Source organism: Heteronotia binoei, chromosome 4, assembly GCF_032191835.1.
Source record: "Heteronotia binoei isolate CCM8104 ecotype False Entrance Well chromosome 4, APGP_CSIRO_Hbin_v1, whole genome shotgun sequence".
In the NCBI taxonomy this organism is placed as follows: domain Eukaryota; kingdom Metazoa; phylum Chordata; class Lepidosauria; order Squamata; family Gekkonidae; genus Heteronotia; species Heteronotia binoei.
This window is the reverse complement of record NC_083226.1, coordinates 48,612,127-48,639,910: the sequence shown is the minus strand read 5'-3', so window position 1 is coordinate 48,639,910 and position 27,784 is coordinate 48,612,127. Positions and strand designations below refer to the sequence as shown.

At 42.0% G+C, this 27,784-nt stretch overlaps 1 protein-coding gene across 2 annotated transcripts in view; it reads left to right on the top strand.

Annotated features, from left to right (window-relative positions):
* FOCAD (focadhesin) overlaps window positions 1–27,784 on the top strand; it is a 165,892-nt gene that overhangs the window by 33,354 nt on the left and 104,754 nt on the right. For both annotated transcript variants that reach the window (XM_060237221.1, XM_060237222.1), the window contains exons 7-11: window positions 1,237–1,441; window positions 4,490–4,696; window positions 6,033–6,120; window positions 8,346–8,548; window positions 13,578–13,835. In XM_060237221.1, coding sequence (XP_060093204.1) covers window positions 1,237–1,441; window positions 4,490–4,696; window positions 6,033–6,120; window positions 8,346–8,548; window positions 13,578–13,835 — 961 coding nt within the window. The remainder of the gene's footprint in view (window positions 1–1,236; window positions 1,442–4,489; window positions 4,697–6,032; window positions 6,121–8,345; window positions 8,549–13,577; window positions 13,836–27,784) is intronic.

The window sequence follows — 27,784 nt, the reverse complement described above, 5'->3', positions numbered from 1 at the left end:
TGTCACAAGCAATGCAAAAATGGAATTACAAAGTAGAAAGAAGTATAGTAAGTGAACACAGCCCCTGTCATGCTGGAGACCATCCCATGTGTAAAGGGGTGTGGCTTGTTAGGAAACCTCCCATGGCACAATTTCTTTGTCTGTGAAAAATTTAAAGGAGGCTGGCTAGTTATTTTTTCTGTAGCATGCTGGCTTTCCACAGTGGAGAAGACCTGTAGTCTGGCCTTCTTAGGTATGAAACTTTGATGTGCAGGGAGAGTTAGATTTTGAGAACTTTCAAATAAGTGATTCTTTTCTCCCCCCAGTATGTATTCTGAAGTAGTACAGGTGCACAAACTGTACACAGATGCTAAAATTATCTCTCAGTTCTCATATTAACTTTTGTTTTTAGGGGCTGTCATATTTTGGTTTTTCTTGTAGTTTTTTTTTAAAGTAAGGTTGATAAGGTAACAACACCCTGTCAACAGAATTAAACTGGCTCTCCTAATGGTGATGAAATGGTTAATGACACACAGGCAGCACATGACCTCAGCTGCAGATCTCCACATTGTGCTGCATGTTTTGACACGGCCTTCAGTTCTTTACCGGACTGTCCTCATCTGTATGACAGCTATGTGAAAACCCAGAGAGGACTTCTGTACTTAGAAAAGTTGCAAAAGTGGAGGGCTGTTGCCAGGTGTGACTTCTCTTGTCATTGCAGCTGTGTGGTGGACAAAAACACCTCTAGAGAAATCCTTCCCTTTAAACTTTTCTTGATACAGGGAGCCTCCTCAGAGCAACCCAGATATCTTCAATTCCTGCTGTCATTCATCATCCTCAATCTTTGTTCATGGACTGTTTACCTGCTTTTTTGTGTTAGCTTCTAAAAACAATATTATACCACTTATCAAAAAGACGTCACAGAAAATTTAGCATGCAGGCATGCTTGAGATAAAAGTATGCTAGTTAATAGGAAGGCAAATCACCTCAAATATACCTTGTGTCTCCCCCTTCCCTCCTGTAGATTCAGCTCTGCAAACTTGAAAACAATTGTAAAAAATGAATGTATTTCACAGGTGTGTAGTCTCCCACCTCAGTATCCTTTTTTGTAATTTTCTGCTTATAATGACATTGAAAACTATGGAAGCCATGATGATTGCTTCTTGTTTGGTGCTCTGGAAGGCATGACAGGTGCTGTTGCTTTACTTTGGTTTTTCCTTTTGTGTGATCTCCTCTATTTCTTTTCTTTGACCACAGCACAGAAAATTCACGTGTCCTTATAATGAGATCCTTTCTAAGATACCTGTATTGTGAGCCCTGTCAAGTGCGGGAACATTCTGAATTACGGATGAGCCTGCTTCGGGTCTTACTTCAGCCGTATGGTCCTCGGAACAAGGAAAAACCCCCTGTCCTCGAATGCCATCTTCTTCAACTGTTTTGTGACTTGGTTCCATATTATCAGGTAATTATCATTATTTGCCTTTCTACAAATATGTTCATTAAAAATGCTTTTGTTAGAACAGTAGCAAGTGGGAAGAGAAGAGAAAGAAGCAGCGTGTCTAACTGTATGTACTCTGCTCTGAGATGATGGGTCGTCTTCCATTCGGAGCAGAGCTTGGGTTGGCTTATACATAATGGAGACTGAAGAGGTAGAATGGACTATATGCAACCCAGCAAATTTTCATGTGGTGAACAGCCATTTTTGATTCTGCTTTGTATGTAAAAAAGCAAACAGCATCAGTGCAAATCAAAGACCAGCAAAGCATAGCACATGCTTATTCCTTTGCCTGTTGTGCTGGAAGTTGTTAACATTCCAAAAATGAATTCTACCTATAGTCTGGTGGAATTCATTTTATCACCTCATTCTCATGCATGTTAAAATTTGGCATGTATTCCAAGGCCTACCAGAGGGCATTAGATAGTTTGATCTTTCCTAGTGACAGACTGAAAAATCACTACCAGTTGCCACGCTGCAAAGTAAACTGAAAGTAGTGGCTCAATGAGAAACAAAGGAAGATGAGACTTCTGTGGAAGAGGAAATTATGATGGATGTGGTTTGTTATAATGCTTACAGCACCTTGACATGCCAAGCCACATCTGCTGAATCTTATTCTATAATGTTATAAAAAGGAGATCTGAGATGAATACCCTTTGTGGGAGGAGAAAGCCACATATTTCTGTGGTCATCACTATTCTCTCAGGTTAAGCACTACCAGAGAACAAATGCCTTGTCTCCAGATGCGGCTTCAGGGGTTAACATGATGTGGTAATCACTGCCAAAAGTTCCTCCTCTCCTCCAGGACTCTGAACGAATCCTTGCGGTTTTCACCTCACACAAATCCAAGTGATTGTCGACTAACTAGACCCCATGGAATATCACTGTATGGGAGAGGGTGAACCAGCCTCAGTTTAGGAATGGGGAAGAAAACTTTTCTTTCTCAGACAGATTTGAATAGCTCTAGGTAAGAGCATCAGTTTAGCCAAGTTAATTTCATTTAGTGTATGGCATTGGTGTAGGGAAGAAAGCTTTTTTGAAAGAAACAAATAAACCTCCTTTGAAGGCTCAATATCCCTAATTTATGTAAACATAAGTTCTGTGGACAGAAGTTCTGGATGTTAAAAGAGCAACCTTGAAGCTGGAGAGGATCCTGTCTGTTGAGAGGTTGAAGTGAAACTTTGTAAACTGAGGAAATCTGTCTGGAGAAAGAGGAACGAAATCTCCCTTCAGAAAGTATTCACTTCAATTGTGGCTCAGCTACAAAGTAGTTACACTCACTGAGGAAAAGTTTGTACAGGGTGAAGTTTAGAGCCAGTTTTATTTTATATATTGAAGCCATCTGCACATACCACTTATCCTATGAAATAATTTATTTTCTGATAAACCTTTGTTGTTCCTCTCCACCTATGCCTTGTCTGTCCAGTCAAATATCTAGGGGAAAAATCTGTATTTTTTCCCCTCTTAAACAATTACAACCTTGGTCTGTGTTCCCAAATAAGAGACCTTTATTGGGAGCACATAAGCTTAACATTATCAATCCTTTAATTCAGAACTTGTGACCCCACCCCTACCCCTCTTTTGATTGTGAGTGTCTGGGGTCTATAGGAGAAGCCTGAGTGGGAAATTGGACATTTTAAAGTCTTTTACCCTTCATAGCCACCACACGTAGAGAATCCTTATAAGCGCCACTGTATGTTCGTTGTGCATTTGGGCAGCTGGTCTCTACTGTCTGAATGCTTCTTCTATCACTGTTTCTCATGTCTGGCTGCTCATTCTCTAACCACTGGACACAGTTCCTCATGAAGAATTGTTCTTCTCTCAATGTTGTGGCTCTTTCAGCTCCTGGAAACCCCACTTACTGAGCCAAAATATATGTAAGAACCAATCCTCAGCAAAGTGAAGATGTGAACAGACTCAGGCCATTGGTCTGTTTTGCTTGGTATTTTCTGCTCTGATTGGTAATAGCTCTCCAAGGTCTTGGACAGAAAAAAAGGTGTTAGGATTCTCTTGACGCAGAGATGGAAATCTCAGGAGATTCCCACGAGAAGGGACTTTGTGGGAAAAATTCTGGAAACAGCGGAGCTGGACTTTTTGTCCCAGCTGTTGGCTGGGAAATATAAGGAAGAAGCAAGAAAATATTGGATGAAATTTTATGCCTGGCTAGATATTCAAGACTTTTATGATTCTCTGGTGTGAATTTATATCCCCTTTTTCTGTATTCTGTATTACAAGATTGCCTTTATTGGAAATGTCAATTTTAACAAAAAGATTTATAATATAAAATATCAAAATGTTGATGATGTATAGTTCAGAGACAACAATATGTCACAATTTATGTATTTTAAGAAAGTATTGCAGATGTAGACTTGTATTTTTGAAAGTATTTTTATGCAGATTAAGACTGATTTGTAATCTTTATTTCTTATCCCTTCCTACTCCCTATTCCTAATTCCTTGAAACTAATAAAACTTTTAAAACTAAAAAGAAGGGGAAAAAAAGAAAAAATATGTTTCTTGGCCTTACTCCCTGACCTTTAAAAATGAATATGCCAGGGATTAATCCTGGAACTTTCACTCTTATTGCTGAACCATGGTCCTTCATCTGATGATCTGCTGACTTCTCTCTCTAGGAATCTGAATAACTTTCTTCCTTTTGAAGAGGGACCATGTTATTGTAACTATGTTTGCAATAGCAATTATTTAAAGGGGGGGAGGGGAAAAGAGAATAGTGTTTCTGTCAAGGCATCCTTTTTAGGATTGGCTGCCAAATTTATGTAGTTGCATTGCACTTTTTTCCTTTTTTTGAAATAATACTGAATAGTTAGTAACTAAGATTGAAATTAAGGACTGTTTTGCGCTTGTGACAAAGAGCTTGATGATTTGCAGCTGAATATCTGAGTGCTTGTTTGACCGGTGGTTGTTCATTCGCACATGCCTGGTGATGTTGCCTTCCTCAGGTGGTGAATGTCTGTGTGCACACTAGCTTTCAGTCTTGCTGCTTTCCCTTCTCCAGATTAAGGACCTGCCACAAATCACAGAAACCTTGCTTTGTCTGGAGGAGTTGTTCCGGAGTCTGCTGCGCTACCCTGTTTTTTGGAGTGTCCAGTTACACCAGCTGTGCTTGCAGCTTTTGTGCTTCTGTGAGATTTGCCTGCATATCACAGGGGAATGTTCATCTTTAATATGCTTAATGGAAGAAAATGTTGAGCTCTTGAAAGAGGTAGGCTCTGCAGCGAAACTTTTTTTTTTCTAATAAAGATCATCAAACAATTAAAATAGCGGTTCCAAAGCTCATTTTACCTGAAGACATTCATGGTCTGGAAAACACCAGAGTTATGTCAAACCACAGCTAGAGTACATCTGAGAGGACACAGGCCTATTAGAATGCCAGCAGCTTTCTGTGACTGGTTTTGTTTGGTAGCTATGGCATAATGTTTGGCTCAGCTATCTGGATTCATGAAAACGGCAAATGTCCTTTAAAAGGAGAGCTGAATTACAGGCTCTCATTCAGTGGGAAGTTGTGTGCAGGGGGCAGTCTTAGTCATGAGGCATCTGAGGTAGCTACTTGGAGCTGAATAGGGTCCCAGCTGCTTACAGCTATGCCTTCCCCAACAGATAGAGAAAGAACAAATGAGGACAGGCTGCTGTCACCATACCCACCCGCTTGCTCTAGGGTTCAGGCTACTGGTGCAGAGGCATCTACATGCACCCCCACCCCCTCAGCTGCTGGCAAAAGGCCTGCCCCTTGCTGGGCCTTGAGTGACTTTGAGGCTCCATCCTGGGCCCCAGGGCCCCAGACTGACTAAGACCACCACTGTGGGTGGGATACTTACCAACTCCCAAAGTCCTCCAACTATGTAATACTTCGTACTGGTGGCAGAGGCCTGCATGATGGGATGCTCTTATATCAATGCTAGCCCCAAAATATTCTAGTGTCCTCTCTGACATGCTAGATCTGTATATATAAGGAAGCTTTATAAATATGAGAGAATATTCAGCTGTACTGCTTCACAGCTCCATCCCAAAGTGGTCCTGGATGACTCTTGGCCTTGTGCTGCTGCTCCATGGCTGTAATGAGGATTAGAAAGAGCTGCTGTAGCTAAAGATCAGGGAAAGCAGGAATCTGCTTGTCTGATTATTCCAGTAATGGTAGCAAAGAAGCTGCTGGTAGCTTTCTTGGATGTAGAGTGGTCCTCCTTGGCTTTCAGTGACAGAAGTCCAAGATGCAGTTCCTTCCCATGACATTGTTGCCCCTGTCTTCAGGCCTGTTCATGTTGTCATGAGATTGACAGCTTGTCCCATAATGACCTCGAACATCCAGTGTTTCCAAGCAGTGCATGGTAAAGGTAGCCACAGTCGCTGTAATACCACTAAGTAATATTGGAAGGAACACCAGGTTATTTCAGAGAATAAGTTTGGGCATATATTTTATATTAAATATCCTGTATTTTGGAAAATAAGGATGGGGTATACAGCGTTTATTTCCACAGATTGATTGATTGGTTGGCAAGATGTTAACTTGGATGTCTTATCTTTTGTGTGTGTGTGTTTTTTAGGGCTTTCCATATGAGCTGATTCTAATTGGATTAGGCCTGCTCCTTCTACAAGCTCCAGCTAGTCAACAGAAGCCCATCTTAAAATTAGGTAAGGTTTTCTTGGAGAAATACCAAATTCCAAGATGTCTGCATGCTTTTAACTGAAAGCAATATATTATTAATTCTGTGGTCTCCTTAATGCTAGAAGTCGTGAGTCCTTTTCAGAAGTTATAAGCATGCATATTGAGAGCATACCAACTGTATGTAATGGGAGAAACTACCTGCAGTTTGATGTAGTGATTGAGTGCATGGACTCTAATCTGGGAGAACCAGGTTTGATTCCCTTCTCCTCCACATGCACCTGCTGAGTGACCTTGGGTCAGTCACAATTCTTCAAAGAGCTGCTCGCTCAAGAGTAATTCTAGAAAGAGCTCTTTCAGCCCCGCCTACCTCACAGGGTCTCTGTTGTGGAGAGAGGAAGGGAAAGGAGATTGTAAGCCACTCTGAGACTCCGAGTGAAGGGTAGGATATAAATCTAATCTCCTCCTCCTCCTCCTTTCCAAGCATTTGAGGTGAAAGCATTTATTTTCTCCCTAGATAGTGATGGGAGTGGAAGTATTAATTGGATACAGGGTAGAATTGGGTATACTGATGTCTTGTGGTTTCTTAAGGTGGCCAATTTGGGTCCTGAAATGTGATTTTAGGATTTTTTTATGACTTCCTGTGACACCAATAACTATCATTTGATTTTGGGTTATGATAAGCTGTATCTAGTGACATGCTTGGCATGGTTTGTCAGATGCTTTTTCCTTCCAGATGTCTTAGCTGTAAGGGCAAAAGTTGCCCAAGATTATAACAGAAACATCCTGAAAACAACAAGAGGAGGGGGCATAGGTTCTGGGCAACTGCTTAAGTCACCATCTTCACCTTTTCCTACCTGAGGACAAAGCTGTGATTTGATCATTGAAAGAACTGTCTGAGCCTGTTCCAGTAACAGAGGGTCTTTCAAGTGTTTTGGCGAGATCTGACCCAGCTGAGTTTGGGAAGAGCGTGTGACCTTGAGATCTGATTCAAACTTTTGAATGAAGGAAGGAGGGGAGGAGTGTGCAAGCCTGACCAGGTGAAATTTGAGTAAAGCCTTACACTAGAGTATGATACAGGCAAGTGATTGAGCCTGGGAAATCATTAGACATATACACACTCCGCCTCATGTCTGATTGTCTACTGAAAGACTTTCAGATTCTTGACAAATAGTATGATGTTACGTTAGAGCCATAAACTACAGCCTGCACTCTGATCTCTAAGTCAGCATTCCAAACCATGGTTTGACTGCAGTGCATGTTCTGTGCTCTTCCGTGCAGACCAAGTTCTTGCCTTGGATATAATGGTATACTATGGGTTGTCATCAGGGCTTTCTTTGTAGAAAAAGCCCAGCAGAAACTCATTTGCATATTAGGCCACATCCCCTGATGTCACCATTGTTTCATACAGGGCTTTTTGGTTGAAAAAGCCCAGCATGAACTCATTTGCATATTAGGTCACACCTCCTGACACCAAGGCCGCTAGAACTTTGTTTCTGCTAAAAAAAAAAGCCCTGGTTGTCATGAATATTTAAGTTTTCTCAATAACTGGCAGCATGTGCTGTGAGGATGGAATGAGAGGAAGGAGCGTGTGCACTGGGCTTATTTCTAGAGTTGTTAATGAACAATACCTTAAACTTTTAAAATCTAGTTTTGATTAGGGATGGGCACTAACTGGCTCACAAGCCAAAATTTGGCACAAACTTGGTCCAGTTCAGAACCCCTGAACTGATGTTTGTGGAAGACATCTTCCCTGAATATTTATCAAACTTTTGTCTGGTTTGGCTATTCAGGGTAATTTAAACTTAGCAGCTAAGCAGTACAAGGTCTGCAGCTAAACTGTTAGGATTAAATAACTGCCAGCCATTTCAGTCTCACAGGTTTAAATGGTTGTGAGCCATTGAACCTGTCGGATTCATTCCCCCATGCTAGCAGCCATTTAACCCTTCCTGGGCAATCCCCCTGGGGAACAGAACTTCCTTGACCAGCTTGGTTCAGGTGGGGGCCTTTTGGCTTGGTTCTGTTCAGGAGCTGCCCCAAGCCCCAAACCAAATCAAACTGAATGTTTTAGGTTTGTGCCCATCCTCTTCTAAGTCTCGTTGCATCAATGTCAAGTGAATTGTTTCTGTGCTGATTTTGATATATCTCAATTCAACCAATTTTGACTTGCATTTGATTTTGGACAATTGGTTTTTGCCACAGTACTGGGATATTTAGAACACAGAGTGTGATAGTCTTCTTCTTGTTCAACTAGCCATCAAGCTCCTTTCCTGTTCTGAAACTGAGATGACTCCTGCTGCATCACTCACCCTGGTGATGCCTGCCTTGCAGATCTTATCTTCTGCAGCCTTAGACAATTGCATGTCTGAGGAAGAGAGTGGCACCTCTAGGAAGCAGTTGGCCATAAATCTTCTAGAAATGGTACAACATGGAGAATTGAAAGGGAAAAAGAAATTGGTAATGCTTCTCATTCATTTTATTTCTGTTGATGGATGCAATGTATGTTTCACAGCAGCAGTTCGCGTCATGTTAAATATGAAGCATGCTCTCTTCTCTCTCTTTCCTGGCTTCTTAACACTGTAAAGATAAGAATGGGTACACAAACTGAGGAGAGCAGAAACAGTTTATAGGATAAGATGACAGAACGAGGTGCTGGGATGCCTCTATGTGTAATGAGTACTAGCGGCTGATCTGATTTATGTGTTCTACTTTTATTAAGAAGCTTCAGTCCCACTGAATGAGCACAGCACAGTGCTAAGTAATGGCTAGGAGACTGACGGGGCAATTGTTAGCAGAGTTTGTACCCTTCTAAGTTCATTGAAATCGCATCTATTTAGGACTGCGCTAAGAGTTGTGGTTTATTTCTTGCATTTACTGTGAATTCTTTGTGGACTTTGGCAAACCTCTGTTTTTCAGAGCTGCTTCGCATATTTCATTTTGGCTGGGCAGCAAGAGCATTAAAAACCCTATATTTCTAATTTTAAAATTGGAATGTGATGTGCATTTTCAAACATTTGTTTATGTCATGCAGGCACGTTTGTAAGAGATCAGGAATTACCTGCATCTTAGCTGAGTGATAAATATGGATTTATCACTGTGTAATATGTGAAGCAGCCTTCAGGCCCACAGCAGCAACAGTGGGTTGAGGGTACTGATCTAATATGATATCTCCAGTATCCTTGAGAAAGTCTTTACCTTTCTCCTCACCTCAGCTCCCCAGAGACCACTGGTAATCTGGAGTAAATGGTGGTTTTATTACTTCAGCTTTATCATGGGCACAAAATCTACCTCATTATAAATTGCTCTAAGCACTGTCACTTACCGTAAGTGTCGCCGCTTACTGAGAACAATTTTGCTCAGTAATTATGAATAGCAAAAGTGTGATAACGGTAACAACACTGAATAGCTACTTCTGTGTAGAGAGCTGTCTTCTAGTTCTGATTTGGCCAAAAGGACAAAGTCATCAGCATGGGATTAAATACATGAGAGAGGCTCCTAAGATTAGAGTTTGGGGGATCATCTTTTTCAGACAATAGTAGGCTATAATTTCAAGTTTTCCATGTATATGCCAGGATTAGTTTAACTTTATTTCTGGGCCCACTTGGCAGCCAGGCAGCCTGATGTCCTGGGCCTGGGAGGCCCCTGCAGCTGTCCTGGGCCCTGGACTTACCCATTCACCTGCCAAGTGCTGTCAGTAGTAGCAGCCTCCAGAGGGCAGCTGGGCTGCTGGCAGGGGCATAGACATGCTGGCCATGGCAAGAGCAGGGCTTGATGCAGCTCCACCTTCAGGGCAAGCTGGCACTGGGAGCTTGGGTAAGACAAATGCCACCACCACCGTGACACAAAAGGTGGGCACCTGCAGTAGGTCCATGTGGGCTGGTGTGCACCCCCAGCAGCCAATGGGAGCCCGACTGCAGCCTGGCCTCAGGAGGAGCAGGTGGAAGTCAATCTGGCTCTGATGGGCATGCGGACAGGCCAACGCTCATCTGGTGGATGGCTTCCATGGGGGGCAGGTCCAGCCCATGCTTCAAGGTAGGCAAAGGGGCAGTAGGCCAGGTCTAGTGGTTCAGAACAGCTGTTGATAGGTATGAGAAGGGACCATGGGCAGAAAATGGAGGAGAAGCACCTGCTGTGGAGAAGAGGTATAAAAGGAGGCTCCAAGCACTGAGTAGGGAGGATTAGCTGGGAAGCCTGGGTCAGAGACTGGAGGCCCACCTGTGAGGGAGGAGGAAGAGGAAATCAATGACTTTGTGATTTTAAAATCTACCCGTTTCTCCAGAATCTCATAGTTGCTTATATAATACAAATCCTTGAACATCAGTGAATAAAAATGTAAAGGAAAATAACTACCCAGGTGATGTGTAGACAGTCCTACGCATGTTTATTCAGAAGCAAGTCCCACTTTTTCGGGATTTACTTAATTGGAAGAATGCATAACACTGCAGCATTTTGGAAGTAGTTCCTAATGGACTCCAGTGAAGTTTACTTCCAGCTAAATCTACAAGAGTCAGGCAGTTATATTGCAATAACCAATTTCTGTCAATGAGAAATTTCTGTCAATGATACTTCACTCCAAGGCACATGTGCTTAAAAACCCTGTGGTCTGCTGATGCTTGTTTATGAAACACTACCTAATTAGGATTTTTTATTTATTAAGGTCTGTGTTGTATGATCCTGTGCTTTTTTTTTTTTTTTTTTAAAGAAAGAACATAAGATCCTTGCAGGATTAGGCTAAGAGCCCCCTAGTCCAGAATTCTTTGGAAGAATTTCTGCAACAGCAGCTATTAAAATCCAGAACAGGCCAGTGGATCATGGCCTGCCTACTGGCTACCTGTACTACATTGCATTCACATGTATCTGGATATTTATGCTATTGTTAATGCTGTAGCAATAATTCACAACTGGGCTGTCTTGTCTACCCAGGAAAAGCTAGTTGGGAATGATTCCTATAGTCCAGTGATAATGGATGCTGCCTTGGAATTCAGTGAAAGTTTATTAGTGTAACACATAGCAGCTTGGAGGACAGCACAAATGAAGATCGTGATTTTTGACAGCTAATCTGCTGAGGTTATCATTTTCCAAATGTTTAAGACCTGAGCTTTATTTCAGCATCTTCAGTAGCATGGAAAGACAGTTGTTTGTTATGTAGCACTGGATTCCTGCAAAATGGGTCCTTAAAGCCTTAACATTCTTCTGTGTTCACACAATGGATAGCAGAATGAAAACACTAGAAGGCAGTGGGAGCCCTCTGGGAGCTGTGAAGGGGAGCATTTACCTCTAAGCAATACCATCCGTCAAAGTGGCAACTTTGCAGGTGGCTGGATCTTAATTTTCTGCGTGCAATAATTGGAAGCGATAAACAGGGGGGGTAACAGTTTAAAATATTCTTCTACATGAAATGGCTTTTTAAAAGGTCATTTAAAGTACAGGAGCATTATACTTCCCATTATACAGAATGAATTTACATTACATTGAGCAATGTAATTAAAACGGGTGTGTGCCATTCTGTAGAATGGCTGTGGTTGCTCATTCTAAAACATCTTGGCAGACTCAGAAACTTTGGGAGCAGAACTGTCTCCTGATGCTAATGAAGACCCAAATCATATGTTGCCTCAGTGATGTTGTCCTGGCCTGCTTTAGGGTTCAGGGTTCTGTGAATCTACTCAAGGTTCCTTGGCTTCAGTCGTCAAGCAACCCTTGGTGAAGGAAGCAGGAAGAGACAGCTGGCAGGCTGGTCAGCTCTTTTTCAATGTTCCATACCCGTCTGTGCCTTCTTGTTGCACATATGAACATATGAAGCTGCCTTATAGTGAATCAGACCCTTGGTCCATCAAAGTCAGTATTGTTTACTCAGACTGGCAGTGGCTCTCCAGGATCTCAAGCTGAGGTTTTTCACACCTATTTGCCTGGAACTTTTTTAGTTGGAGATGCCAGGGATTGAATCTGGGACCTTCTGCTTACCAAGCAGATGCTCTACCACTGAGCCACCATCCTTCCTTTCATCTTTGAAAGCCAGTGTGTTGTAATGGCTGGAGAAGTGGTCTGTGGGCCCAACATTGCATCTATGGGTGTCATGGTGCCTATCTGTACTTCCCCTGGTACCCTCTGAGCTTTTCAGAATGTAGGTAGGGGCACTGTAAGGCAAGTCTTGCTATTGTCTGCTTTCATTCAAAGGAAGGGTTTTTTTTTGCCTCTTAGGATCAGTGGGATTGGTGAGCACCTGCATTTTCCTTAGGAAGTGTGTGGTTCAGTTTCCCTTTAAGTTCTTCTTTTTATTCTCCCTTCTTTCTCCCCCACCTTTTCCCTTGGACTTGATTTTTTTTTGTCTCCCATCTGTGATTCTTTTGCAAAGCAAAGAAGGAGGCATTGTGTTTGGCTCTGCCTCCTTTGGCAGCCATTTGGAGTTTAGCACCTGCAGCAGCTTACCACTTCTTCTCAACATTCCAAAAGTGCCTGTAGGCTTAAAAAGGTTTGGGGCCCATGGGTTAGAGTTGGGAGGGATTTGGGGGGGTGTTCTGGGTGTAGGTGGGAACTTTGTTCAATATTCTCATCATGATGACATCACCCAAAAGGGATGTTATCACATCAGGGATGTTCCATGGGGACCTTCTGGTATTTGGGCAAAACTGTATGATTTTTTCACCCTCAATAGAGTTTGCCCATATACCAGAGTGTCCCTGCATGATGTCCCTGTTTGGGCATGGGCTGGGCAGTAGATTAAAGCCCCCAAATACGGGGGAACCCCTGATGGCGCCCAGGGGCTGGCAACTTTATTTAGAGTTGTTATGATCAATCTACATGTTATGTTTTCCCCACAGTTGTGCAGAAGCTATAAGGAATGGCATTGTAAAGATCCACAGGGGCCTGATTCAATTCAGGACTGCAGTGTGGATGGAGAAGGGGCTCCTGCTTTTTCCCCTGAGCTGAAATGGCCAGGGGGAGTAATATGCCCAATTTTGAGCAGCTTGTACATAAATATTGGGGGGGGGGTGTAACAGTGGAGTGCTTTGTGAATCAGAAACATACTTTGTTAGGAGTGTGGGTGGCCTGTTTTTCAAAGGACCCTGTTTACACAAGCAGGATAGGATCATTCTCTGCATTTGGGCATTCAGATAATTCTAGCATAGCAGAGACCCCAAACTTTCTGAGGCTTGAAACCCAGTGATAATTTTTCCAGCAGAACTCTAGGCCTTCTTGCAATGATTGGCATTTATGAAATAAAGAAAGTTGTAATATAAGTATAATTGTATCCTTCATTTCAGAAAAACAAAATTATAATTGTCAACAGCAGTGTCAGTAATTTATTTGAAGAAGAAAGCTTTCATTGTAATGAGATGGTGTCAGGTTGTTGTCTTATGCTGTTCAGCTAAATTACTGAGAAACAATTTAATATTCATTTTTGCTTGAAATTAGAGACTCATGTATGACTACTGGGTGGCTGAGAAGCTAAGCTGTAACTTCTGATATGTCATTCACTTTTTCACAGGTCTCCCGTATAAATTTCTTTCCCATAATCAGTACTTATGGCTTATTGTATACCACATGGAGGATCCTTGTGCTTATGAAAGAGAAGTCTTCTGTGTCTGACTGGTTGTCTTCTGTTAAATCAGTGCTACCTATTACAACTGAAGTACCTGTTCATGTTTTCCTTCTGCTGGCCTACCTTCTTGTTGAAGAAACTGGACCTGGTCTTTGTAGCATACTAGACACCACCAAAGAAATAGCCAAAACAGATTCATCTCAGGTAAGAATAAGTTGTGAGACCTATAGCCAAGGTTTAAATTGCTATATTTAAAATCAATATGTGAAAATCCTCATTGCCGCAGCTCCTGCCATGCCTCCTTTCCATCCACTCTTATTCATTTTGTTTGCCTCTTTTCTTTCTTTCTTTTTAATGCTCTGGGTCCTTTTCTAGCATTGCAGTGAAGAGCAAATTTTCATGTGACTGGCAATTAGGTTGAATACAATCAGGACCTTTTTTAATAGAAAAAAGTCCAGCAGGAGCTCCCCTGTGCCTTCCCCTCTGTGCCCATTGCAGCAGCCATTTTGGGGAGGATGCCTCCTCATGCCTTCCCCAGCATCCCAGCTGGAACCCTGGCTATCTCAGGCGGATCTCTGCTCCTATGTGCTCCTGCCCCCCAAAAGCCTTGAATACAATAGTAACCGATGGTCTTGATGTATACCATGCAGCTCCCTGCCCAGTCCACACTTTCTAAATTCTCAGCCTTCATGCAAGAAGGTGAGGGCAGCACACATGCTCCCCCCTCCAGTTTTATTCTCATAAAAGTTTACACAGTCCTTTTCTCCCCCTTAGTCAAAGTCCTATTGTATTTCTAGCAACACTCCATGTGCATCTTTCCTGGTTTACCAGATCAATGAAGACCCCAGAGTGTCTCCCCCCCTTTTTTGCACACAGGTTTAGCCATTTTGTCATGGCTAGGAGATATTAGAAATCCATTAAGTTCAAGGAGTAAAATGTATACGGAGAAAATTGACTCATCATAACCAACACTTTGCAAAGATGATTCTGTGATTAATATAAAGGTGTGTGAAATGCAGGCTGGTGTCAGAAGATGGCAAGAAGATGGCAATGCTGAGGCCTATAGCTCACTGTGGGCCCACTGTTGCCACTCCCCCAACCTGTGTGGTATCTCTGCTTTGCCCATCTTCTTTCTGGGTAGCGCATGGCAGCATTGCAGACAGCACTGGTTGATATCTGTGCCTGGGATTGCAGCTGTTGGAGGAAAGGTGTTCAGGCTTGTGTACTGCTGTGTGTGCAGGTGGTAGGGGAGAAGCACATGACTGAATGGGTGGGAAAAGAGGGTGCAGTTGGGAAGAGTGGTAGCAGGGAGAAGATGGCTCCAAAACATGACCCTATTGAAATGTATTAGTATCACTAAAGAGATACTTCTTTTTTTCCTTTTAGTCGCTTAGTGAAAATTATTGCAAGGTGGAAAACAATAGTCCTGTAATTGCTGTTTATATACTATGTATTACAAAGAGCTGCAAAAGTAAATACTAAAAGAAAAACACTTATTTGCAGACTTTATTGTCAATCACTGTATTTAATTTCCTCTGATGTTTTTAAAAAATAAAAGTAGGCTAGAAGCAGAGATATCTAGGGAATCTCGTCATAAAGTTTGCCCCTCTTTCAGAGCAGCTGTCTGCAAATGGTTTGTTCAGGATGCTTTTATCGTGTTAATTCAAAACAGATAAATGGAAACTGCTTTGCAAGAAATGGGGAGCTTGGGAATTTTCATTCAACCTCAGATAGCTTGGGTTGCCTTTTGTTTTTTTTATTCCAGCGGAAGATCTCGAATGCTGAGGCAATGCTGTCTCTCTTTGCTGAGTAATGGGGGAAGAGAGGGACTGGAACCATAGAGTACCTGGTGCCAGTGGAGGCCTGTTGTAAATTATTTACATAGTCATGGATCAGGGTATGGGTTGACCCCAGGTCAAGCAGAGTGACTGCTACAAAAATGCATTTTGGATCTATAAATCCAAGGTATTCACATTGCTGAGAGGTTTCATGGTTGAGTTTCTCACGAGCTCCAGCTTTTGCCACATTTTTGTCTTTTAGATCTGTTCAAACTTGTCACTGTGGATTTTAGGCATTTAGAAAATCAAACTGATTTTTAGATTTTTAAAAATTATGGCAGATTTTAAAGCCAGGTTATTTCATTGCTTGTCTGCTGAATTCTAGAAGAAGTTTAAGCAAGTTAGTAATTTCTGGACGTAGCAAGTACATATGAAGCGGTTGACTGAACTGGGAGTGAATATTGTAGCCTCAAATTCAAATTTCTATTTATCCATGAAGTTTGTTGGATGATTTTGGTCATTTTCTCTCAGCCTAGCCTAAAGAGTGGTTGCATAGACAGTATGCAGGGAGGAGAATTATGGACTCCTGGAGCTCCTTGGGGCAAGAAAATACACTTTAGAGTGGAGCTGTAGAAGGAGCTGCTTCATGGTTGGATAATTTTTGGAATACCAGTTGTGCTGTGGAACAGGAATGTCAAACATGTGCCCAGGGGCCAAATCAGGCCCCCCGAGGGCTCCTATCAGGCCTCTGAGCAACTGTCTGTCATCTGCTTTCTTCTGCATCACAACTTGCTTTGCCAGGCTTGCCAGGAGCTGCAGAGCAAACCCTCTATTTTCTCAATTGGCTGAGGCTCCTCCTTTGGAGAGGAAGGCGGGAGGGAGAGCTTTGCCAGGCTTTCTGAGTTGCACAGCAAAGATACTGAGCCAAGCCTCTCTTCCTTCTATTGGCTGAGGCTCGTCCCCCTCCTGGTGCTCTGGGGAAGGAAGGAAAGAGCGAGAGCTTCCTTTGCCCAAGCAAAGAGAGCACCTTTTAAAACCTAGTTCTAATGTTTTAAGCATGTTTTATTTTAAGCTTTTAAAAAATCTTTGTGTTTGTCTGTGTCCTTTATAAAGTTTATATCTCTGCTACCTGGCATTACATTTTATGACACACATGGCCAGGCTCGAAAAGATCTCATTTATGTCAGATCCAGCCCTAATAAAAAATGAGTTTGACTCCTCTGTGGAGATGTGAAAGCCATAAATTTTTGGTGATGGTTTTTGAGATGCTGAAGGAATATTAATAGAATACTAGAGTTACTTTACACTGTAAATTTCCACCAGAATTAATTTCAGAACTACAGAAGGTTGAGTCCATGCGGCCTGGGAATGTCTTTCGACAGCCTGAAACCCCAAACCATGTAATTTTTTATTCCATCTGACAGAGTCATGTTCAGACTGCTAATGGGAGTTACAGGTAGAGTTACCTTTTTGGTTTGGTTAATGGTTAAATCTTGAAGTGCTTTTTTCTTTTTCTTTTTGAGTGTGCAAAGAATGAAAAGCATTCAGTTCCTGGTGTCTTCTTAATGGTCAGGAGGTCTTTTTTTGAGCAGGAACGCACAGGAACACAGTTCTGTCTGGTTTGGTGTCAGGGGGTGTGGCCTAATATATGAATGAGTTACTGCTGTGTAACAATGGTGATGTCAGGGTGTATGGTCTAATATGCAAATGAGCTCCTGCTGGGCTTTTCCTACGTAAAAAGCCCTGATGGTCAGTATAATGAACTAATGGTCAGTGTAATGAAGCTTGTGGAGCAAGCTAAGTGGCATAAGTCTTGAGCAGATTCTTCTGTTCATCCTCTCTCTATATGTGGCATATCAGGGATACTGTGTGCTTTTGCAGACAGGAGACTGGACCGGGAAAGCATTGCCTGCCATGTCAACCACAGCATCTTTGGATTTAAAAGTATATAGCTGTCATCATGATTGTTAGGTGGTAGTGGAGGGTGTGAATTCCGGTAAAGCCAGTGCAGGAGGATGATTAAATGGTGGCTGAATTTAAGCAACCAGAGTGTTATTGATGGAAAAGCAAACTGATCATATCCATTAGTTTGTACTATAGTATTATGCAGGGCTTTTTTTGTAGAAAAAGCCCAGCGGGAACTAATTTGCATATTAGGCCACATCCCCTGATGCGAAGCCAGGCAGAACTGTGTTCCTGTGCATTCCTGCTCAAAAAAGCCCTGGTGTTATGTATTTTATAATATATATTATATTACTAGGAATAAGGCCTGTTGTGAAGAAAAATACAATGGGCTCTAGAAAGTAAACTCTGAGTGCCCCGCCACCCTTGCTTTCTTCCCACCCACCCAAGTGAAGGCATTCACTCCCCCACCCATCCACACCTCTAGTGGAGCTGATCTCTGCCATCTGGAGAGCAGTTCTAATTCTGAGTGATTTCCAGCCCTCACCTGGAGATCATCAACAATGGTTCCCAAGGAGGAAATGACTGATTTGGAGGGTGGAATCCATGGCATTGTACCTGTCTGAGGTCCCGCCCCTTCTCAAACACTACCCTCTCCAGGTTCCATGTCTCAAATCTGCAGGAATTTGCCAACATGGATTTGGCAACTGCTAAGTCACACTGACTATCATAGGGGGGCTGCTGCTGAACAGGAGCAAGCAGCCAGGCCTAGTTAAGTCATGCCAGTCAGGTGGCATCAAGTCACCCGGAGGGTGCTGCCAGGCCTAGGGTAGCCAGGTGAAACCTAAAGATCTCTTGGGTTCACAACAACTCCAGACAACAGATCTCTCTCCCCATCCTGGAGAAAATAATTGCTTTGGAGGGTGAACTCTATGGCATTATAATCAGCTGAGGGCAACATTGGCTGCCTAGCAACAGCCTCTGGCTGATAGCTTCTCCAGCGGGGAGAAAGGAGGGAGGATGTGATACGAAAGAGGTGGCTGCCGTGACCTCTGAGGAAATGCTTCTTGAGGTTGCAGTAGAGCTGCAGCTCTTTCTGAGGCTGGATGATGGAGAGGACACAGAGAAGCATTGGAGATGTGTCTGTCTCTGAGGTAAGACTGTTTTGGTGATTTGCTCAGTGTTCCTGGGCCTGCAATAGGCGGGAGACAGGGAATTCAGCCAGTGGGAACTCAGAGATGGTGACTGACTCATGATGGGGCAATGGTTTGTTGAGTGCACCCATCAGCCAATGGGAGCACTCCATTTGGTCACCACCACCATAATAATTCCATCTATGATTCTCTCCACCCTCCTCATTTTTCACATTTATCAAAAAGTGTCAATTGTTTGGCTTGTTCTTTTTTGTGCTATTTCTTTATAAAGCAGTTATGTTTGAAAAAAATCATTAAATTATTTACATGGCTGTACTAAGGCTAGTTTCACCTTTCTAAGTCTGTTGAAGTCAGTGGGCTTAAAGGTGTAATGCTGTTTGGTTTTGGACTTGTAGTGTGATTTGAGCAGATGGCCACTTTCCCCAGATACTGTGACTCATTATGACAATGGCTTGCATCCACCAGAAGATTTTTCACATGTGGTACTAAAATCTTCGCACAAGTGGAAATGTGAAAAAACACCCTCATTCTGTCCCCTTGCACTAAATTAAACATAGCCTATCCTTATTCCAGAGTTGCTTTTCTACTTGTGCAAAATGTGCAAGCAATTTCTGGTTGTTTTGAGATATAGGAGGGAAAATACTAGGAATGGCAGAAGATCTTGCTCAAATACAAGTGCAATACATCTGTTTTCATTTCTGCGTATGCATCATTGGATCGAAACCAATACAGGGGATCCGTATTAAAGACAGAAGTTGAATCTATGCATTGCAGTTAAGCCCTGCTCTTTCTCACCAACTGGGGATATCCAGTGAGCGATTTGTACCCTGTGTTTACCCTGTGGTTAAGATAATGCAGTGAATCTGTATTAAATATATCTTAGTAGGTAAAGGGTAATGGAATACTGCTCAGGAACCATGTCAGGGAGTACAAGAATCCTTGATGTTTCTTACCTTGACCCAAGTAAAATGGCTGACCGGTTCTTTTCATGAAATGTATACAGTCTTCCTAATTGGATGAATTGTGCACAAAAGCCCCAGTTATGCTGTGTGTGAATCCAACCATGCCACAAGAGGAAAAATTTTTTTGTTTGACTGAGAGGTCATTTGTGCATTGTAACTCAAGATCTATTACCATTATTAGAGGATTATGAGTCTCTAGAGAATATGCACTCTTTTATAAGGCACCTTAAATGCAGGAATAAAATATTTGGCTGGTAAATGACATCTTTCTGGGAAATTCATCTAAAGAAGTATTGCGTTTTGTACAGTGGCCTAAAAAATAAAAGGATGAAGCAAATGAAGTCTTGTTAATATAAAAAATTGGGGATTTAAATGAAAATTAATAGACATTGGGTTTGTGGGCCGAAAAGTGTGCTGTTCTGCTCCTGATGGCACTATTTAAAATCCTCTTATTGAGAACCAGAGATAATGAAATCCTGTGATGAAATTCTTGGTGGTTTAATTACTATAAGTACAGTTCTACACACAGCATAGTAGCAATTTGTGATTTCTACGGTATATATAAGCCCTGAAATACCTTTAATCTGTAAACTCTTTCAAGACTAAACTCTGGTGTTTGTCAAAATGGATATTTCAAAAGAAGTTCTTTTTGAAGTTGCATATAAGATCTGCACAGCTGCAGAACTAGTTATGGAATTTTCTAGTTTTAGGTATTTTGCTAGTATGCACTGTGCTGTCTTTGACAGTACAGTCATGAGCATGTGTGTATACCTGTCCAGTTAATGATGTGTGTTCTTATAAAATCCTAACAAAACTTGAAAGACATGAAATCTTGAACACAGTTGGCTGTTAGAAAGTTGCAGTTGAAAATTTAAATTGGGGGAGGGGGGAGCTGCAGTTGGTGCCTACTGTGGTGAAATATTTCTCAGCAGATGCTGGTAGCAACTTTGCCTCTATTTCAGGGCCTGCATTATGTCAGTCACATTCAAGTAAAAGCCAGGATGATGATTCTGACCAGGCATGTTCTTTGTGTGTTGCACCATGGAAACTTAAGCAATTCATCCCCATATTCTATTATAATATCTTAGTTCTATTAAGAAACTGCACTGTGAAGTCCAGTAATCTTCAATAACAGGTGTGGTCACGCCCCCTGCTTCTCCAGCCTTTCATGCTGGAGCAGCTAACACACGTTCCCTCCTGGTTCCTGGGCATCTTTAAAGTATCATGCTGCCCTTAAAGGTGCTGCAGAATGACAAGGAAAAGAGCATTAGCTGCTCCAAGAGTAGAGTGGGTGGGCAGTAAAGCAATGATAGTAATGAAGCAGCAACAGAGGCTGCCACTACCCTAAACCTACCACTTGAGGTAGGTTTAGGGTACCATCACCTGATTGTAGAGCTGATGGTTATGAAGTTGGAACAGTAGACTGCAAGAGTATGTAGAAATCGACCTTGGAGGACACATTGCTGTCACAGTACCCTGTGTAGGCTTCCCAACCCTCCTGCCATGGCAGGGGACCCCTGAATTTTCAGCCTCCTCCCCCGCACTTAAAAAATCTGGGGGCGGGGAAGAGAGAACATACCTGTAGGCATCATGTTGTTTTACAGCTTGGGATCCATTTTTAAAATGTGTCCCTTTAAGGCTGCACAGGAAACAGGAAAGGCCCCTCCCTTTCTTTTCCTGTGCAGCCTTACTTTCGTTTTCACAACGAGCAAATTCTGCTGGAAGAAGACCAAGTACGGCAAGTATTTGTGTGTGTGTGTGAGAGAGAGGGAGGGGGCAGGGAGGGGGGATTCCCTGGTATGGAGGCCCTCCCCCCCTTTAGAAAGCGTGGGGGGGAGGGAAATGTCTACTAGGCACTCTGTTATTCCTTATGGAGAACGATTCCCATAGAGAATAATAGGGAATTGATCCATGGGTATTGGGGGCTATGGGGGGGTATTTTTTGAGGTAGAGGCACCAGATTTTTCGTATAGCAGCTAGTGCCTCTCCCCAAAATACCCGCCAAGTTTCAAAAATATTGGACCAGAGGGTCCAATTCATTGAGCCCCAAAAGATGGTGCCCCTATCCTTAATTATTTCCTATGGAAGAAAGGCATTTAAAAAGGCATGCTGTCCCTTTAAATGTGATGGCCAGAACTCCCTTGGAGTTCAATTATGCTTGTCACATCCTTGTTCCTGGCTCCACCCCCAAAGTCTCCTGGCTCCGCCCCCAAACTCCTCATATTTTTATTTAATTGGACTTGGCAACCCTAACTCTGTGGGTGTCCTTGGTCCCAAAGACTTGCCAAGTTTAGGGCCTCTTTTAGTAGCCTTACAACAAAATTCTGAGGTGGTGGAAATATCCTTAAATTAGAAAAAAGCTTCAAATTTGAGCAAAAAGGAAAGGTGGGGTATAACATTTTAATCCATTTTTTAAAATAATACACTCTGTTCAGTGGAGTGGTAGGGTAAGGATAGGATTCACCTGGATATCTGGATTGTCACAGCAGTCTAGAACGTTGTGCCTGTTAAAAGGGCTGAAAAGGTCATGGAGTGTATCCTGCTATCTTTACAAAATATTATTGTTTAAGATGAAGCTTCCTTTTATAACCATAATGCTTGTTTCCTCCAAATTAGTTCCCCATAAGATTTAATTGTTGATACATTTTTATTCTGCGGTATTAAAATCAAGCTAAAGTTTTCTGAAGTATTGAAAGCATTTTACTTTTAACCACTCAGTCTAAGGGAGTTTAAATATTGAGATATGCTGCAGTTCAGCTGTTAAAATCAAATATAAAAAGAACATGGAAGATAGAGGAAAAATGAGTTTCTTTTTCATAGCCAGTTTATTTTTTTTTTAAAACCAACAAACCAAAACCTGGCTTAATGGTTATGTTGCTGAATGAATGCCAAGCTGCAGGCAGAAGCTAAATGTGCACAAAAGTTGTGTTTTATGAAGTATCAGATTGTGATACAGGCCAGTAATCTGAAGAGCAGCTGTAAATCTGTTTTTAAAAGCGACTGTATTGAGAGATTCTGGATTGTTGTTTTGAAATGCAGATTCTTCTTTTTAAAAAGATGAATTGGTAAACCCTTTGTGGGGCACCTAATGGAGAGGGTTGACCTAACTGCTGAATCTTTGGGGATGATGAGGGATTGAAAATGCTGTGTTGCTAAGCAACGCATTCAGCAGCTTTTCTGAGTGTGTTCCTGTGCTCTGAGAGTTAATGAATCTGAAGGGTGGCTGTTCGAAAACAGTTGAAAAAAAATGATGAAGACAAAATGCTCAGTTAGTATTGGCAGGAACCTAACTCTGCCTTATTCATGCTTTAAATTATGGGGTGGCTTTTGTTACTTGCTGTATTTTTGAACAGCAAAGCTTTGGAGACCATATATTTTGTGCTAGAAATGATGGTAGATACCTGTAAGGGAAAGTGCTTGGCTGGTTTGTGTTTATTTGTGTTCGCTCTCTCTCTCACACACACAGAAATATTTTCTGCTCAGACTGGCTGACATCACCAATATTTACTGCATATATGTTTTATGTATAAGTTAAAATGCATACCGTGTCTCTTTTATTTAAGACAGTGGACAGCCAACCAACTAAAAGCAAAGAATTCTGTGCAGTAAAATGAAACCTCGGTTGAACAACCTCTAAAGTTTACATGATAAAACACAACTGATACACTCCCTATCCAGAGAAATACCAAGGTTGGTTATACATGGAAGTTCTGCTCTTGTCTGGCATCCAAACTAGAGTACAGGAGGATTTTTTTGGGGGGGGGGGGGAAGGGCACATGATACTACCTTCTAATCATCCACTTTCCAAGTTTTATCTGGTTTTAGTAGGACCTTTCCCAAACTTGGTTTGAACCAATCTTTTTGAGATAATCACAGCCCAAAGTGGCATTCAATGGAAATGGGCCCTCTGCCCTTTCTACAGCTAAAAGACTCATATTACAACACTGGAAAGATAACTCACCTCTGGTAAGTCAGTGGATTGAGGACCTTAGAACTTTACCAACATGTGAACACATAGTATATAGATGGTAACTGCGTATAGACTTATTTTTAGATGTTTGGAAATAATTTATAAAAACTTATGTGTAGATTTGCCACCACTGTTGTTATAATCTTGTTTTGTATTTGTGTACTAGGTTTGCCAATCCCCAGGTCCCAGCAGGGGTTCTTCCGCTTTCTCAGGCTCCTTCCCGCCCCCAGTCAGCTGGCCGGTGGGAGGAAGCCCTGCCCCCAGAGGACCATGTGCCTTTCCACCTCCGGAGGCTTCAGTCTCCAATTGAAAGGCTTCCTCTTGCATTGTTGTGTCTGTGTTACTTTGAAGAAGTTGGCAGCAACTCATTTATTTATTTATTTATTTTATGACTTCTATCCAACCCTTCCCAACAAGTGGCTCAGAGCGGCTTACAACACAGGAATCTGACATAAATAGGCGTTAAACATAGAGCATTAAATTTAAACATTAAACCATTTAAAACATTGAACCGTTTAAAACATTTAAAACAATGAGTAGAGAGGCCAGTTCCTCACTTAAGAGTTGCCAGAAACGGGGTGGTGGGGGGAGGGAAACGTCTGCCTAGCACTTCATTATTCCCTATGTGGAAATTGATTCTCATAGGGTATTTGGGGAATTGATCTGGAGGTTTTGGGGGCTCTGGGGGAGTTGTTTTTTCAGGTAGAGGCACCAGATTTTCAGTATAGTATCTAGTGCCTCTCCCCAAAGTACCCCCCAAGTTTCAAAACGATTGGACCAGGGGGTCCAATTCTATGAGCCCCAAAAGAAGGTGCCCCTATCCTCCATTATTTCCTATAGAAAGAAGACATTTAAAAGGTGTGCTGTCCCTTTAAATGTGATGGCCAGAACTCCCTTGGAGTTCAATTATGCTTGTCACACCCTTGTTCCTGGCTCTGCCCCAATGTCTTCTGGCTCCATCCCCAAAGTCTCCTGACTCCACCCCCAAAGTCCCCAGATATTTCTTGAATTGGTCTTGGCAACCCTATTGTGTACTCATTTTTTTTTCATTTTAAAATCTTACTTAGTTGCTGGATTTTGATTCCGCCCCCCCCCCTTTGTTCCTTGTTTCTTTTTTGTTTTTGTTAATGAAAGAAATAAAGAAGATTAAAATGGCTTTGCCTGGTGTATGGATGGAATGGTGTACATCTTGAAGATCCTACCCATATTCATGTCATTTCCCTTGCTTCTGTCCTTCATGCCACCACAGACTTGGGCGGGAGGGGAAGGCTTTTTTTTAAAAAAAGGGGCAGCTGCCAAAGAACTTTAGTGCAATAATGTTATGGTCTACTTTAAAAAAAATTAAGTCTCTAACCCTTTTCATTATGAAATGAAAAAGACCTCTAGTGGCACAAGAGGAAATGGTAATCATTGGTGGAGGGCTCAGGCAGTGAAAGAGTGGAGGGAACAAGGGTCTACCATTTGGATGCTCCATTGTGAATGTCTCTGCTTTCACAGTAGCAATGAGAGCTATGTGGACAGTCTCTGTTCAGAAGTGGCCCAAGCTGAATGGCTTGCTGTACCCTTTAAAATGAACCATCTTGTTTTGTCTTTGTAAAGGCAGTGGAATGTGGGCTTTTTGTACTTCTTGGGATTGGGATGGTGCTGTGTAGAAGGCTAAGTCAACAATAACTGCTGAGAGTATCTGAGAATAACAGTGAGTGGACCTCCCCATGTGTATGTCTTCTCTTCTGGATTATAGGCACACATCTACACATACATGTTCATGAGAACATTACAGAATGTTTCACCTTGCTAGTCAACCACTCCGCTTTCTGAGTAAAAATGTGTAATTTGGCAGGCAGTGCAAGACTTATGGGTTCTCTTAAACATGGAACTTCCATAAGGTATGACTTTGCAGCCAAAAGAAATTGTGATTGTGTGTGATCAAAGGCATTTAGATTTCCCTTTTTTTTTAAAAAAAAAAAGAAGGAAAATGTAGTTTTTAAAAATTCCTGCTCATAATGAAATATTATGTTCTTGAATCAAAAATTTTCTGCAGCTGGGATATTGCAAAAGAGTTAGCAATGGGATCAGTAAGTATAATTTTAAGGTTTCCTGGCTAAATGTAGCTTTAATTTGCTTTTATGTGGCTACTGTTCTTGCCAAGTTAGACATTGTGGAAAGAGCCTAAAGTTTTGGAACTTCCTGACTTATGAGTACTTGGTTTCTGTTTAAAGTTATACTAAATGTTTTATTTGAAATTATCATCTGAAAACTTTTTAAGATAAAAAAGAAAATGAGTAAATCATTATCAGTGTTTTTATGGGATTGAGAAAAGCCCCTTCCCTAAACCCTTCTAGCAAAATTTCCCTTTTTATAAAATAATAATCAGTGTGGATTCATCAGAATACAATACTTTAAAACATAAGCAACAAGGGTTATTCTTCAGTTCTATCTGTCTTTTGTGACTGGGCCAGACTTTGTTCAGCCTAATGAGTCCCAGCTTGGTTCTGTTAAAATTAATGTGGCCTCTCACTGACTCCAATGGCAGCAAATACAGTAAGGCTGTAAGGGCCCAAGTATGGCCAGGGTTAGAAGGTACAGTACATTTTGTGCAGGGGTCCTCAAACTACGGCCCGCGGGCCAGATGCGGCCCGCTGAGGACGTTTATGCGGCCCACCGGGTTATGGCAAAATCAGACCGGAAGTGACGTTTGACCTAAACTCGCGTTAGCAATGCACACTTCCAGCACTGGGCTGAGGCAGCAGAGACAGAGTGTGAGGCGATACCAAGGTGAGGTGAGTTCCCAGGCTGGGGTGTGTGGTGTGGGGAAGGGAGAGAGATGCAGAAGACGGAGAACTGACGGCCCGCGGCCTTGTACAGTAACGGCAGCCACCACAACAGTCCGGCCCTCCAACAGTCTGAGGGACAGTGAACTGGCCCCCTATTTAAAAAGTTTGAGGACCCCTGATTTTGTGAGTCTTGAAAGAGCCAGGTGACCTAAGCTGCAACCACATTTCCATGAGGGGAAACAAAATGAAGCTATCTGGTAGATAACACAAATGATATGGAAACTTATTTCTCTGTACCTATATGGAGTCTACATATCATGCCTTATGAGATTTCTCACACTGCCAGTGAGAAGAAGCTTTGGAGAAAAATAAGCACCATTCTGAATAGTGGGTTGCCCAAGCCCTTCTTAAGAAGTTGTTGTGGGTTTAAGCCAAGTGAAAAGGAAGAGCACATCCCTCTAGAACCTAGGGAGTTATTCAGTTAAACCAGGGCGGTAGTTTGAGAGACAGGATTTGTGCTTCCCTGTGACATGCTTTTTCGAGAGATTCCTGTCCCCGAGTTTCTTATGCATAGGCAGGAGGGCAGGACAAAACATCATAATAACCAGAGTAATCCTAGGGAAAATGAGAACCAGCCCTGTCTTCTGGTAGAATATATGTATGTCCCATATATTGTATGTATGTACTACTACCGTTCTACCCACCCCAATCATAATTCCATATCTGAGTAAACATAAACCAGGCACCCAGAAACATAAGGCAGCTAGACAAGGGGAAATTAAATGAACTAAAGTACACTGGTTAATCATCCCTTTTTTCAAGGGACAAAGCCTCTTACAGTTTGGCTCAGACTTCACTGAGTCTACTTTCAGAAAAGAATATGAACTACCCCACTTAATATATGAGATTTACTGAGAGAGAGAGAGAGCAACTAATTTTTAGCTGAAGTGTTTATGGCCCTGTAAGAGCATTTTGCTTTACCAGTGACTGGAAGAACTGAAAAAAGTTTCAGCAAGCTGCTTTTCTCAAAAAAATGCAGGACTGTTACTCTGGAGGCAAGGATATTGACGCCACTGTTTTGTCTGTTGAATGTGAAGAGGCGTTGGCTTTGAGGGATTCATGTTTATTCATTAAAAAAGGTCAGAAAAATAAAACTTTACAGTAAATTGGTGTGTTTATGAAATCTTTACTGCTGTTTTGGGAAAATCAACAGGGCAACACCTCGTAATGAAATATAATAAAATAGCCAGTAGGCTTTGTAGCACTTCAGGCAGGATGTTATGTTGAACAAACATAACAAGAAAAAAGCTATGTATTGGGGCACAGATTAAAAGAGTGTGGACCATAGTGTAATTATATTTATGAATGCAAATGTAGACAATGTAATTTCAGGACTGAAATGGAATGCATTTATAGAATGGGGATTGTGGTCTATGTGAAGGAGGGGCCTGTGTTCCAGTGATGCTTGACTTTTGGAAGCTGATGAGAAACCTTGGTCAGCAGTTGATCCTGGGCTTGACCTTCCCTGTCTGTGCTGGGTGCTATGAAAACAAGACAATTTATAGACACTGGCACATCCTTAAGGGTGGCTGGACATTTGTAATTTAGTAGAT